Genomic DNA, 15,989 nt, shown 5'->3' on the forward strand with positions numbered 1-15,989 from the left:
TTGCTATTCAAAGGTGGCTGATATTCTTTGGAGTGATCCAAAAAACCAAAATGGCTGCACACCAAACAAATTTCGAGGAGGTGGTTGCTACTTTGGGCCCGATGTTACTGCCAGGCTGCTTAAACGGTATAACCTGAAGATGCTGATCAGGTCTCATGAATGTAAACAAGAAGGTTATGAGATCAGTCATGATGGGCAGGTAAGATCGTCACTTATCAAATAAAATGCTGCTGTGAACTTCACAGAAAACCCCATGGAGTAACCTCAAATTTATCAGCTAAGTCAATTGGTGAAAAAGAGTGAGTTCTATAAAACAGGTATTGGGAATATTCACAGTATTCATGTGAGGTTTTCTTAGGCAAAACTCCTCTTACCTTGAAGGGGAGGTTTGTTAATGACTACAAGAATGGCACCATAGCCATCCATGCTTTGAAGTCGCTGAAAACCTCCACTCAAGTCGCACCGTCTCTGCCTTAGGAAAGTGCATTTTTTTAAAAAAGCGTGTCTTTATGTCTCTGAAAAAAGCAGCTCACTTAAAGGCCCACTGAATGTGCGGACCGGCACTTTGTAACAGAAACATTATAGAGCGTACTGCACGTGCTTCTGCGACTCATTTTTTGCACACTGGAAATGTCAGGACAAATGCTAGTTAGAGCTGCATCACTGAGGGAGGGAAAGAATCTGAGCTACGTTTTTGTGCCTGAAATCTTACCCTGGGTAAATTCTAGTACTGGGAAATTGATAGGGAAGATGTTCCTGGGTCATTTCCTGTTGCTCAAGCCTAAAATTCCAATAATCTTTTTGTAGCTATGCTATAGTCCATTATTATGAATTGCATTCATTATTGCATGGGTTTGCAACCTGAAGATCATGACCAGTGTTCCCTCTAATTTTTTACAGCCATGTGCGGAATGAATTTTGTTATCTGCACCAATATGGAGGTGATGTGTGGTGGGGGTGGAGCCAAGAAGTTCGGAATGCGGAAGGGGGCTCAGAGCTGTGGCACAGGGTTGGAGTGCAGGGGGGTGAGGGCTCTGGCTGGGGCTGGGGGTGTGGGCCTTGAGTTGAGGCCAGGGATGAAGGGTTCAGGGTGCCGAAGGGGGCTCAGGGATGGGGCAGAGGGTTCGGGTGCAGGGGGGGGTGAGGGCTTTGGCTGGAGGTGCAGACTCTGGGGTGGGGCCAGGGATGAGGGGTTAGGGTACTTTGGGGCTGCGGCAGGGAGAGAGGACTCCCCCAGGCCTCTCTTGCCGCAGCAGCTCTGGGCCAGGGGAGAGGCACCTCTCCCTGGCTTCTGCAGCTCCGAGCCCAGGGCCAGGGCCAGGGCGCCTCTTCCCAGCTGCGGCAGCTCCAAGGCTGGGGCCGGGGTCGGGGCACCTCTTCCCAGCAGCGGCAGTGCTGAGGCTGGAAGTGGGGCAGGGTCACCTTTTCCTGGCCACAGAAGTTCTAAGGCTGGGCCAGGGGAGGGGTGCCTCTCCCCAGCTGCGTGGCCTTTGATAGCATGGTGCACAGCCATACAGCTTAGAGGGAACTTGGGTCATGACCACCCTGTCCTTCTCATGTTCCTACATGGGAGATGAGTTCCAGTGTGGGAAAGGTCAAGACCCACTGTATTGTAAATATATCAACATACATGTTACTTTAATTCTTCTGAGTAATTTCCTTCATCTTCTTGGCCTCTCTCTCTCTCTGACACAAATGGCTAGAAGGAAGGGAAGGAGATTCAAAACCATTTAGACCCGGGGAAATGTTGCTTTTGTGGCAAGTGTAATTTATATGTTGTTTGTCTTATAATGTGAAGTCCTCATGGAAAAAGTAAAAAAAGAAGTGCTGAAGGAGGACTAGAGTTGACATTTTGTTTAGCTGAGCAGCCATTGGCAGGCTTATAGATTTATTAGGGTTTTACACTTGTTTTAATTCATTTTGTAACCTGTCTCAATTTTCTAAAGCCAGTTTTAAACTTCAGTCCAAAAAGGGGGCAGCTTTAATCAATCCCACTGATTTCTTTTTTTTCTTTTATTATCAGGTTATCACTATTTTTTCTGCCTCTAACTACTATGAAGATGGCAGCAACCGTGGTGCTTATCTCAAACTGAATCCTGATTTGATACCTCGCTTTGTGCAGTATCAAGTCAGTAAATGCACACGCAAACAGACTCTACACCAGAGGTACAATAAGGACAACACATCTAATGGATACATGGATAGGCGCCGATTCCATGGGTGCTCCACCCAAGCTCACCCCTCCTCCCCACTTCCGCCCGCCAGTGGCCCCTGCCAATCAACTCCCAGCGCCTCCTGAACAGCTGTTCTGCAGCATGTGGGAAGCACTAAGATGGAGGGGGGAGGAGTGGAAACGAGGGGTGCTCGGAGGAAGGGACGGAAAGAGGCGGGGCGGGGGTGGAGCAGGGATGGGAAGAGATGGGTTGGTGATAGGGCCTTGGGGGAAGGGGTGGAGTGGGAGTGGGGCCTGGGGCTAAGTGGGGGTTGAGCACCCCTGGGGAAAATTAGAAGCCGGCGCCTGTGGATACATGTACACTGTATCAATATGAACCCAGAATGTGTGAATTGCTCACTGCAGAAGTTACATGAGAGGTTTAATTGTATTTGCACAGCCCTTTACGTTACTTGGGTTTCTTTTTTTAAATGGATTTTAAAAAAAATGTGATAACAGATAAAAGGGGTTCCAACAGCTCTAATTTGATTGTTCTGAGTTATTTGCAGTGCTATAAAAAGAATCAAGGATTTGAATTGTATAAGACAGCAAATGTACAGGATATATGTCGAGCCTGATTCGCCATTGTATGACACCATTTTCACACCGGTGTAATGCCATGGCGTAAAACTGGAGTAATACTGCTGTGAATCAGGCTCAAAAATTTTGTCAGAACAATTCTGCCATTCATGACACTAGAGTCAGCTTTGCTAATGTAGGACTTATAACTTGACTGTGTAATGTCTGTCATGAATAACTCAGCCACTAGATAAGCTCAGACCACTCTTTTGGGTTTTTTAATGTCACTGTTTTAGGGGGCCCCGCTCATTGCAGGGCTCCTAAACTGAGATTGTTTATTACAGGGGATTGGTACACGATAAATACTGCATATGGAAAAATCTGAAGAGCTAGAGAATTTCAATCCTTGAATTGTCCACTCTGATTATTTTCTTCATAGGGTGAATGTAGTTGAATGGTCTGCATTAAAGTCATTACGAGAGAAACTTTACTCCCGGAGATCAGAACTCATTGCAGCTTTCAGACAGTACGACCCAAATGACACAGGTAATGAAACCAACCACAGATGAAAGTAATTAGCTCTTAAAATTAAGTTGCCAGCATTGTCATCAAATAGGACCAAAAATGCACTCTTTCTAAAATGTAATTAACAGCTATTATCTATCTGGATTTGTATTATTATTTTATTATATTATTAATAGAACATTATTTCTTCTGTGTAGTAGGATAGTTTCCTGTGTAAAGACATACAAACACTGCATAGAACAAACATCCCACAAACTGGAGTGCATCAAGAGTACGGTTTGTCTGAATACTTGGTACATATCAGGAGCACAACTTATTTTTCACATGAATGGCATCCACTGAGGAGACTGTAATCTGTAAAATACATGAACAAAGGAAGAGCCTAATTCTGTGAGAGACTGAGTACCCCCCAATTCCCAGTGAAGTCAATAGGAGCTAAGGGCCCTCAGCACCTTACAGGAGGTGCTCAACACTTCAAAGGGGCCAGGCCCTAAATATGCCTGTCAAAAGGCTGCTGTTGGATGCCATTGAAGTAGGTCCAGAAAATGGTCTTCTGCTTTGTCCTTCATTACTGGATCTTTGCCAATGCTTATATAAGTTCAAGGGAGAGTAGAAGAATATGCCAGGGAATCAAGGATGCATTACAGTGCACTGCTGGATGGAAGTCTTGTGAAGAATTTCAGGGTTTTGCATTTGTGAGGCCTGGCGAACGGACCCAAGCCATGCTAGGTCGGTGTGGGTTTCATGAGCTCCCAGAATTCTCCATAAGTGAGGTGACAGTCTGAAGAATGTCCCTGGCTCAGGGAGGCCTTTCATCCTGGATAAGGCATCAGCCACTCCATTTTCTGTCCAAAGAATCATAGAATCATAGACTTTAAGGTCAGAAGGGACCATTATGATCGTCTAGTCTGACCTCCTGCACAACGCAGGCCACAGAATCTCACCCACCCACTCCTGTAACAAACCCCTAACCTATGTCTGAGCTATTGAAGTTCTCAAATCGTGGTTTAAAGACTTCAAGGTTCAGAGAATCCTCCAGCAGGTGACCCGTGCCCCATGCTGCGGACGAGGGCGAAAAACCCCCAGGGCCTCTGCCAATCTGCCCTGGAGGAAAAATTCCTTCTCGACCCCAAAAATGGCAATCAGCTAAACGCTGAGCATGTGAGCAAGACTCACCAGCCAGACACCCAGGAAAGAATACTCAGTAGTAACTCAGATCCCACCCCATCTAACATCCCATCACAAGCCATTGGACATATTTACCGCTAATAGTTGAAGATCAATTAGTTGCCAAAATTAGGCTATCCCATCATATCATCCCTTCTATAAACTTATCAAGCTTAGTCTGGAAGCCAGATATGTCTTTTGCCCCCACTGCTTCCCTTGGAAGGCTGTTCCAGTTAGATTCCATACCTTTGAGTGCACTTGGGACAAGTGTCAATCTGCCATCCTCCACTGAATAACATATAGCACTTTGTACTACCCCACTTAGGCCCAGTGGGTTTCTTGTTCCTGGGAATTAGGAACTGCACAAAAGCTTCCAAATCAGGAGTGTCCAGAGCTGCCTCTCACTGTATTTCAGCACAAGGTTTCTGAAAATGGGGGAAGGAAACCTGACCAGTTCACTTATTCATATAGGAGCCTGATGGATTGTGGTGGACCCTGTGTAGCTTTGTTATAGGAGAGCTTTGAAGTATGGAATTTTTTGATTATCCAGCCTGATTTGCTGCCTCAGTATCCGGGGAGTCTCCAATTAGTATTTGTGTGGGAAACCATCTCATGTTTCCTGGGAGGTGTGGTTTAGGTATGACAGTGAGTCAATGGTGCATGCTTCTTTCCAGTTAAAATGAGTGGAGAGGTTGGTACTGAAGTCCAGGCCTTAGGGCCTTAAGCATCATACTAGGAGAGGAAATCCAACTAAGAAAGAAGTGGACAGCTGAAGAAACTCACAGATAGAAAGTGTCCCAACTACGAGAGTAAGGGTTTGGGCAGGCACAAGTCCTGCAGTGCTAAGGCAGTATCTGCCTCGAGAGCATTTCTAAACTCCTCCATTGCTAGACATCTTCAGAAAGCTATGTTGGTGTGGAACTGAGATCAAGGGTAAAAAGCCAGAGACTGGGCACCTCCTCCTTATACTCTGACAAGTCCCTAGAATGGGCGAAGCTGTCGGACAATACCACTAGAGAACACAAACACTGAGGCATCAAGTGAAGGTAAATCTGTGGTTGGTTGACATTGGATGGACTATTTGCATAGGAATAAGAATTGAAATCTTTGGGCACCGAAAATCTTTTCCTCATGACACTACCTCACTCCATGTCCTTTAAAGGTGATAACCCAAATGTTAAAGTCGTAAACACCATTTCAGAGCTAAACAGTCAAGTCCCATTTTCTAGGTCTTATGTTGCCCTGTCAGCTGCGCATGGTAATATATAGCTACAGTATATGTTTGCAGGACCTCAAATCTGTAACATTCCTTTTGAATAAAGTAATTGCTCAGTATAGAGTTATTTCAAATGTACTAAAACACTTCAATATTGTCTAGTTTTTGTGTCAAAGAATATTTGTATTAGACTATTCTGCAGCTCTTTTAAAAAAAACAGCAACAAAAATTGCTAGCAGTTGGTAGGAGTGTGTTGTTTGGCATGCATTTATAACCATGAAATATCCATTTTGACAGGAAGAATTTCTGCCACTGAATGGGCCTCAGCAGTGGAATCTGTTTTACATCTGGATCTCCCGTGGAGGACTCTGCGTTCTCGGTTGGTGCAGCTTGCTCCAGATGGAAGTGTCGAGTATCTTTCATGTTTTAATAATTTAGAAATAGAGCCAGCTATAAAAGAGGTAAGAGGAAAAAGAGTCATATCCAAATCTTAGAGGAACATTTTCTTGGAGGCTGGATGCTTAGGGCTAGATTTTCAAAAATGTTCAGCACTCACAATTGAGACCAGATTTTCAAAACGCTCAATTTCCACGTAGGAAGCTAAATAAAATGGTCATATTTTCAAAAAGTGCTAAATAGGAAGTGAGCTCTTCTATCATCTCTCCATTTATTAAAGTGACTTAAGGATTTATCTACACTGTTAAATGAAGGTCTGATTGTAGTATGGGTAGTGTAGCGGGGTGGACAGCCGCTCGGGCCCAGAGAGGTTTAAGATAGCCCTGGGAGAGAGCTGGGGCGGGGAAGAGCTGGGCTGATTGGCAGAGCAGCTGCAGCTGGGGGCTACGCCCAAACAGACCCAGAGGGCCTTATAAAAGCCAGGGAAGCCAGGAGCAGAAGAGATATCCTCTCTCTAGCTCTGAGAGGGAGGGACCTGGCTGCAGAGACCGGAATAGAGGACCTAGTTTGGGGCAGGGCTGGGGAAAGGCCAAGGGAGCTGGGGAGCTCTGGCCTAGGAAAGCCCCAGGCTGCGAGCCTGGTAAGGTCTATTAGGTACGGAGGTTGCAGGGGCAGCCATGGATAGGCAGAGGCAGCAGGTCCAAACCCAGCCTTGCTGGTGATGAGTGGCTCATACTGCAGTCTGCCCCAGGGCGCGGGGGCTAGCTGGTGACTAGCAAGAGCCTACGACTGAGGTGAGGTAGGGATGGTGGGTGGGGGGTTCCCCTGGGAGTGGGAGACCCAGAACTCTGGGGTACTGCCAGGGGGCAGCACCCAGTGAAAGGGGCACCGAGGTTGTGGGAGGGACATGGGAGCCAGCAGCAAGGCAAGATACCGGCCTGAAGAGGGCGCTCCAGAAGCTGGTGAGCTAATTCCCTGAGATGACTAGCAGAGGCCACTGCTGGTGAGTCTGCGCCCGGTTCCAGGTAGGCATACCTTAAATCTAGCTAGCATGAGTAACAATAGCAGCGAACACATGGTGGCATGCGCTTGTACTTGGGCTAGTCACCTGAGCACAAGTCCGCTGGGGATCCTGGGTACGTACTCAGGTTGCTAGGCTGAGCTGAAGCCCGTGCTTCCATTTCTATTGTTAGCTGTGCTAGCTAGATTAAAGCTGCCATGGGCATGCCTACCTGTGCTTCAATCACACTTTCATTTGCAGTGGGAACTTACCTAAATAGGAGCACTTGGGTGCTGAGCCCTTTTGGAAGTCTGGCCTGTTGTCAGTAGCTACCGGTGTGGTGCTCCGCTCTTGTTTGATGACAACAATCGGCTGCATGTGTGTTCCCTCTGTGTGCTGCCCCAGCTCTGTGCAGAGAGCTAACACAGCAGATCCCAAGAGAACCCTCAAAAACCACAGACTCTAGTAAGGTACGAAGGAACCTGAGCGAGGTTTATTGTCAAACGAAGCACAGTAATAGTTCCCTATAGACTCTACAGAGAATACTACGAATTTGTGCTCCCTGGCAATGGACACAGCTCAGTCAGTGGCAGGACACTCCACTGCCCCTAGGCTGGACAAAGATGTGTGCTCCAGGACCTACTTCTATACTGTTGCAGAACAGATTACTCATCATAATTCAAACAAATCTATCCATCATGTTGTCCTTTTGACCCTGTCTTTAAGATGCACCTGCCTGTTCCTTGTTATGTCTATGGAGTGTCTTGCTGCTGTCTTGGCTCAAGTTCTTCTCATTAGCACTTGTGTGTGTGTGCATGTGCCTCTAACAACTTTTTCTTGCCAACTTCTGAGAGTGAAACCTGCCTCTGGCTCGCAGCCCAGCTTTGCTTCTCACTGCCTGGAAGTACTTTGGTTCAGGCTTTACTTTGGTTCAGGCTTCAGGCCTCAGACTGGGCCTCTGATACAAGAATTTATGTTTCAGGGCCTCCTCTTACTACATGGCCTGTAGCTGAAGTTTCCGTTTCTTTTCAAAGTAAGAACAGCCGGGGCACTTTCCATATGCACCTTTAAGTTGTGTGTCTTCGAGTGCATAATATGCAGCACCCCGACAAGTTATCTATGCTTTCATTAATAATCACTTATCATAGATGTGAAAGGCTCCTTATCCCAGTGACAATGCTTGTTGCCACCTAGTGGCAACGTATCTGGCAACTGAAAGATAGACAAGTACTGTCTACTGCGGTTTGTTCAGGGCTGTGGAGAAACCCCCGCTTGGAAGCTGTGCTAAAGGAGTCTTTTTAATGTTTGAAAATGTATGCTTTGTGTATTAGTTTTGTTTTTTAGATTGGTACGTCTGTCCTGTTTTAGTCTAAATCAGATTGAGGTATGATCTGCCCATGGTATGTAATTTCAAAATCTTTTTAGGTTCAACCAGGTTTGGTGGAAACCCTGTACAGATACAGAACTGATTTGGAGATAATCTTTAACATCATTGACAAAGATCATTCAGGTACATTAGGGTAATTTCTGCTTATTACTACAGGTCTATGAAGCATCTATTTGTTGTTGTTGTGGGTAAGTGATGTGTGTCTCTGGCGGTCATTATATAGCAAATAAATTCCAACAGTGGTAGGTGGCATATGGCCCTTTTGAGGGGAGACAGGTGAATTGAATAGTGCACTGCTTCCCCCTTCTGTCTCCTTTAGGTCTGATCTCCATTGACGAATTTCGCCAGACATGGAAGCTCTTCAATTCTCATCTCAAAATCGACATAGATGATGAATCCATTAACAACCTAGCCCGCAGCATTGACTTCAACAAAGATGGCAGCATTGACTTCAATGAATTTTTAGAGGCCTTTCATGTGGTTAATAAATTTGAAAACAAGTAGAACCAGTGAAGAAGCAGAATTCATTTCAGAAGTTCTTGTCAGGAGCTTGCATGTTTGCTGGTGATATTATGCTGCACTGAGAAACATAATGCCTGTCTGAGAAAGAAGGAACTGCTTGTTCTGATAAGGCAGCATGGTAAACATATGAGGTGGAGAACCAGAAGCATTGTGCTGTTTGGGGAAGTCATTGCTCAGCCACTTGTAAACTGTGGACAGTTGCTACACTGGAGGATATTAATGATGAGAGAGAGAGAGAGAAGAGGTGAAAAACTTCAACTGTCTTCTTATGGGGTGGTTGCCTGATGATAGAGCAGGACAAGGCCATATTAGCAACTTGTTTGATTCCAGTCCTTGTTTCTTTATCACCTGACCATTGGGAATTTGATCACTGCCCGTGTAGCTCCTTTAACCTTGTGGGAAGTTAAGGTGAACTTCTTTGTGTGGCTCAACAACAGTCCTCACAGATGAGAAGAATTGATGTACTCTGAAGGAAGTCCTTTCTGGTCCTCCTTGATTGATCAGATGGTGCTTCCAATGAGGGATCTGATAGGGAAAAGTAGAGAGATCCTTTGGACCAGCTATTCCTAAGGTTGAAAACTGAGAGGAGAAACACTCATCTACAGAAATTATTCTACATTTAAACTAGTATTTTGCATGATGCTAATAAATTAATAATTTCAGCGGACTACTACCTCTTTTACTATTGTTTACATACATAGCCTATTATTTAAAGACAAAGTGTTTGCTAGTTACTGATTCCCCCCCTGTGCTAGGATAGTTAATGAACATTCTTTTGAAAAGCCTGCCCTTATGGTTTTTTTTTCTGAATAGGTCTCATTATGATAAGAATGGAGATCTGTTAAGTTTAAACTCAAAATACATGTTACTGTCTTGAATGGGCATAAATATGTGATCAATAACAGAATAAAAATATTAGCTTTCAAAGCAATTAAAAAGGTGGTGGTATATTATCCTGCCTCACTGGTCTTGGTCTTATATGGATCATAATAGAACGTTGATTTCCTCCATAAATAACTTGGGCATTTTATTAAAGAGGAATTGACTAAGAAAATGATGGTAATAAGGAAGCTTGGTGCCACTGTGCATGAGAAGCTTCAACATAGCAAAGAAAAAGTTCTTGGACTTGAACATCATATGGAATGGCTACATGGAACTCGGCCGTACAAGGGGTTTAGATTCCAAGAAAGCAATGTGTGAGATATTAAGAAAATTGCTGAGCTTGATGCAGTGGGAGGAAGTATCTAAATTTATGTGTGGAGCAATACTGGAACATTGTGTGCCATCATAAATTGCAACAAATGACACTTCCTCTGAAAGAGAATGAAAGAAAGAAAGAATAATAGGTGGCCAGTGTCACTCTAGAAGGGACTGCTTAGTGATATTAGGGTTAACAGAAGAAGCAGTATTTGTGTGTACAGAGAATTAGCTTGCAAAAAAGCAGAATCAACTAGTCTGATATAAAGGGGATAAGTAGAGTAATAAAGGCCTATAGGTGAGCTTGTGAAGTATTACTTTAACAACAAAATGTTCTGGCCATTGGGGCCTAATCCCACTCTCACTGAAGTCTAAGAATATTTTTCCATTGGAAGGATCAGTCCCAGTTAGAAGCACTGAAGACTTTGTGTAAGTACTGCATGCAAAGGTATCAGTAAGAAGCATGTGTGGATGACACTCATCTCAGGTTTGAAGGCAGTGAACTCAATTATTTTTCAAGCATGGAGAACAAGGAAGGTACCCCAGGACTGGAAAAAATAACTGTGGTTATTTAAATAACACTCAAAAACAGAACGGGAGGGAAATGATCTTCCAGATATCTTCCTTACTTTTCAGTTGTAATTGAGGTAAAATATGCTTGTACTGTAGATTTGCATTTATATATTTTGACTGTTTTAGGTGATTTGACAATTCAGACTTTGAATTGTCTACTCACATTAATAAGCTAGTACTATACTAGGCCTAAAACAGTACTTGTTATCCAAGCAAAACTCCCATTATTTGTAATGGGAATTTTGCTTGAGACAGAAGTACAGGATCTAGGTGTCTTCTTTTTCATTGACTTCAACAAACTTCGTATCATGCCCATAGTGTTTAGATACTTTGGTGCTTCTGGCGGGGGTCAGAAAGGGGTTAAAAGCAGCCCAGGGAGGTTGCTTGGGTAGTCAGCCACAAGTGTGGTTGCACCCAATTATGGAACAGCTGGCCCTGATAAAAGGGCAGGCTGAGAGAGTGGGAGAGACTCTTGCTCCAGCTGAGGAGTAGAGAGGACCAGGCTGCCTGGGAAAGCAAGCAGGATACCTGAGGCAGAGCAGGGCTGGGGAAGAGCAGGCAGAGCTGAGGAGCTCTGGCCCGGTGAGTCCCCAGGTTGAGGCTTTGCTAAAGGCCAGGGGAGGTATTAGGGCTGCAAGGAGGCAGCTGCGGTTAGAAAGGCAGCAGGTCCAACTCCCTTGCCAGTGATGAGTGGCCATTATGGACTGCAGTTTGCCCCTGAGTGAAGGGGCTAGAGGATGAATGGCAGTAGCCACTGAGGCAAGATGGGTAAAGGGGGTTGGGGTTCCCCTGGGAGGGGAGACCCAGAGTGTGGGGGCACTGCTGTGGGGCAGTACTCCAAGATAAGGGGTACCAGGGTCCAGGAGGGATGCAGGACCTGAAGTGCTACAAGTGGTCGAGATTTACAGAAAGCAGGTACTGGTAGGAAGACGCCAGCCAGCAGGAGGTGCTCCGAAGCTGGAATTGAGCTAATTCCTGGACGACCAGCAGGAGGCGCTGTGCCAGTGAGTCGGCACTTTGCTACAGTGCTGATCTAACTATAGTAGATACATTGAGCTCTTTTCTTTTTTGAAACTGTTAAAATTGACTACCTCCTGTCTCAAAAATGCAAACTCACTTGTAAGAAATATAGGAAGGCGCATTTTATGGAAAAAAAGCCTTTAAAATTAAAAAAAGTGACAATCCCAAATAGAAATGTGTGGCTTTTATTTTTCCCTCATTTTCTTATTCAAGGGGTGACCAAGAACAGCAGAATTACTTTGACTATTGTGTGTCTTTAGAAGATTCTGCTTTATAGAGAATGAAGATGTTTTTGATAATGCATTATTTTTCTTTTCTTCAGTATATACCAAACTTGGAAAGTGAGGGAAATATACAACAGGCCAACATAACGTTAACATGATCTCCAAGTTGGGAAGCCCGTGTGTGTGTACTGCAGGTGACTTACAGGTACGGTAAAGGAAATAATGCTCTGCAGACTCCTTCCAGAAGAAAGCAAAATCTGGAATTTGGCATCAGTTGCTTTTAAACTGGGGCCTGGTCTATGTTACAAACTTAGGACAACATAAACCACATTAAATCAATCTAATAATGTAAGTATCTACAGTACCGAGTCCCTTCTGCCGACCTAAATGGCCTGTAAAGTCAACTTCTGTACTTCGCCTCCACGAGAGGCATAGTGCTTGATTCGACATCCATGGGTTGACATGGAGATTCTGTAGACACTACATTGTGTAATTCGAATGAATTGGCCTCAGAAGGTGTCTCACAGTGTTCCGCTCTGGAGAATACTTTCAATTCGACTACACATCAGGCAGGTACACAGGAAACACTCTCCCCTGTTAAAGCCCTAGGAACTTTTGAATTTTCATTTCCTGTTTGATCAGCATGGAGAGCTTACCAGCACAGCTGATCATGGAGACTCAAGGCCACAAATGTGCTCCAGCAATAAGATCCACAGGAGGTTCTGGATCTTACTGCTGTGTGGGGAGGAGTCTGCGCAAGCAGTGCTCCGATCCAGGAGACGAAACGCTAACATCTATGCCAAGATTATGCAGGTCATGGGGACACACAGCAGTGCCATGTGAAAATAAAGGCGTTTTGGCAAGCATACCGGAAGACAAGGGAGGCAAACAGTCGTTCTGGTTCTGTCCCACAGACATGCTGCTTTTATGAGGAGCTGCATGCGATTCTCGGCGGTGACCCCACCACTATCCCAAAACATTCTCTGGATACCTTTCAGGAGCCCCAGATTAACTCAAGCAGCACCGAGGAGGACGTTGAGGAGGAGAAGGAGACTGTGAGGCAGGCAAGCAGAGGATCCATTCTCCCTGACAGCCAAGAATTGTCTTTAACCGTGGAGCCCATCCCTTCACAGGACCAGTTGGCAGCAGAGCATGATGTCAGGAAAGGCACCTTTGGTGAGTACTTATTTCCAATCAAACTGTAGGGGTTACATGCTATGATTTTTTATGTTTAATCTGAACAAAAAAATAGGTGTAGTGGGTATTGATAGGTACTCCAGCTATGCAGAGGGTGCTCTCTGAAAAAGACTGTTTATGTGCCTGGGATAGCCCAGGAATCCTCCATGGAGATTTCTAGGAAGCTTTCATGAAGGTTTCTGGGAATGGCTGCCTTATTTCGTCCACCATGGTAAGACACTTTCCCGCACCACTCCAGTATTAACCCTGCTGGCATCATTTCAGCACACAGCATTGCAAAGTACCCTGACACTTACAGCATCTGCTCCCTTTCCACCTCTGTTACCCTCAGGAGAGTGATATCACATAGGGTCACCTAGGGAAAATGGGAAGTTTTTGAATACTAGCCCTTAAACTGCAAACAAGTAATCCGTCCTGTTTGGTGAAATCTGGGTTACGCAACCACGCTTTCCTGAGCATGCCATGGTTGTGGTTGGAAGGCATCACTGTGTATTGCAAGCAGTATTGGGGGGGGGAGGGGAGGAGTGGCTGCTTCCTGTTTGTCTCCGTCCCCCCCAATCTAGTGCTGCTTTTGTAAAAAAAACAAGCTATTTGGGGGCTTTACACTGGTGCCTGCCCACAAGCACCATCCAGGTTGCTGCTTTTCTCAAGTTCCAACCTGTGATCCCAAGCACAAGACCTCTCACGGATGCCTCGTAGCCTTACTCACCATGGCTGGAGCAGCAAACCCATTCTTGCAATAGCCAGTGGTTGTGATTACATTGTGGCTTGCAGTGAAGTGTATTGAGGGCTGTATTTTTAATCAAAAATTCATGCTTACACCAGAAACAATGTATATACTGGTTTCAGAGTAGCAGCCGTGTTAGTCTGTATCCGCAAAAAGAAAAGGAGGTCTTGTGGCACCTTAGAGACTCACAAATTTATTTGAGCATAAGCTTTCGTGAGCTACAGCTCACTTCATCCAATACACTGTCAATGCTATCCTTGTGCTCTGAGTTCCTTGGAGCTGAGACCTTGTCCGTCGGCACATCCTCCACACTGAGACAGAGAATTTCCCAGATTAGAAAGCGGAAAAAGAAGACTCGGGAGGACATGTTCAATGAGTTAATGCATGCCTCTGAGAGTGACAAGACAGAGCTCAGATCATGGAGGATTACCCTGTCCAAGAACCAGGTCATGGACAGGAGAGCATGCAGGGAATAATAGCATGCCACACAGGAAGAGATGCTGCAGATTATGAGGGAGCAAACGGACATTGTTGAGGCATCTGGCTGAGGTTCAAGAAAGGCATGTTAGTCCTGCTACAGCCTACACTGAACCTGCTGCCATCATCGCCCAGTTCTACATCCTCCTCCCCCAAACGTCCTATGAGGTGAGGCGGGAAAGTCCGGCATCCCTTGCACTCAACACCAAGGAAGGGTACAAGGACCAGAAGGCACCCATTCTCAGACCTTTGATTGTTCTTGCAGTGCATCTGTAAGCAAGCTGAAAGAAAAGGAGTACTTGTGGCACCTTAGAGACTAACAAATTTATTAGAGCATAAGCTTTCGTGAGCTACAGCTCACTTCATCGGATGCATTTGGTGGAAAAAATAGAGGAGAGATTTATATACACACACACACAGAGAACATGAAACAATGGGTTTATCATACACACTGTAAGGAGAGTGATCACTTAAGATAAGCCATCACCAGCTGTCCTTCTTTCTCCCCTCACAGTATAACAGATAACCTTTTGCCCCAGGTTCTTACTTTTCTTTGCTGTCTCTGTGTCTTTGTGTGCATAATAAAACTTAACAGATTGAGGAGAAAAGGCTCCTTATTCATTCAATACACAGTGGTTGGTGGGGGTGGACTTTACAGGGGGAAAGTGCAATGGAGGGGACAGTTTGGTAAGGAACAAAACAGATAAGTGTCATGTTACTGTGGCTCATTGCTGAAACTGGTTTTCAAAGCCTCATGAAGACACAGATGCAGACCCTCATTGTGCTCTTCTTATTGCCCTGGTGCCTGGCTGCTCAAAATTGGCTGCCAGACGATCTGCGTCAACCTCCCACCCCATCAGAAACTTTTCTCCCTTTTGTTTTGCAGACATTATGGAGCACACAGCAGGCAGCAATAACAATGTGGTATTGCTTTCACCGAGGTCTAACCCAGTAAGCAAACAAACCAGTGACCTTTTAAACATCCAAAGGCACATTCCACCACCATCCTACACTGGCTCAGCCTATGGTCGAACCGCTCCTTACTGCTGTCTAGCCTGCCTGTGTTCAGCTTCATGAGCCATAGGAGCAAGGAGTAGGCTGGGTCTCCCAGAATCAGAATTGGCATTTCAACATCACCAATGGTTATTTTGCAGTCTGAAAAGAAAGTCCCTCTGTGCAGCTTTCTGAACAGACCTGTGTTCCTAAAAGTGCGTGTGTCATGCACCTTTCCCGACCATCCCATGTTGATGTCAATGAAATGGCCCCTGTGATCCACCAGCACTTGCCACACCATTGAGAAGTACCCCTTGTGGTTTATGTACTCTTTGGCAAGGTGGCGTGGTGCCAAGATAGGAATGTGTGTTCCATCTATCACCCCACCACAGTTAGGGAACTCCATTGCAGCAAAACCATCTCCTAGGTCCTGCACTTTGCCCAGAGTCACGACCCTTCTTAGAAGTCTATTGATGGCCCTGCACACCTGGATCACAACAGATCCCACAATAGATTTACCCACTCCAAATTGATGCCCTACTGACCGGTAGCAGTCTGGCATTGTAAGCTTCCATAGAGCTATTGCCACTCGCTTCTCCACTGTCAGAGAAACTCTCATTTTAGTATTGCTGCACGT

The 15,989-nt window shown here is 45.3% G+C and overlaps 1 protein-coding gene across 7 annotated transcripts in view; it reads left to right on the plus strand.

Annotated features, from left to right (window-relative positions):
* PPEF1 (protein phosphatase with EF-hand domain 1) overlaps window positions 1–15,657 on the plus strand; it is a 73,308-nt gene extending 57,651 nt beyond the window's left edge. For 3 of the 7 annotated variants that reach the window (XM_038385418.2, XM_043504500.1, XM_043504491.1), the window contains exons 12-17: window positions 14–199; window positions 2,024–2,166; window positions 3,171–3,277; window positions 5,937–6,100; window positions 8,461–8,545; window positions 8,742–12,037. In XM_038385418.2, coding sequence (XP_038241346.1) covers window positions 14–199; window positions 2,024–2,166; window positions 3,171–3,277; window positions 5,937–6,100; window positions 8,461–8,545; window positions 8,742–8,926 — 870 coding nt within the window. In that variant the 3' untranslated portion in view covers window positions 8,927–12,037. The other 4 variants (XM_043504513.1, XM_043504519.1, XR_006277729.1 and 1 more) reach the window with 3 other exon arrangements.
* The last annotated feature ends 332 nt before the right edge of the window (window positions 15,658–15,989 follow it).

The sequence above is a fragment of the Dermochelys coriacea genome, chromosome 1 (genome assembly GCF_009764565.3).
Source record: "Dermochelys coriacea isolate rDerCor1 chromosome 1, rDerCor1.pri.v4, whole genome shotgun sequence".
Lineage (NCBI taxonomy): Eukaryota > Metazoa > Chordata > Testudines > Dermochelyidae > Dermochelys > Dermochelys coriacea.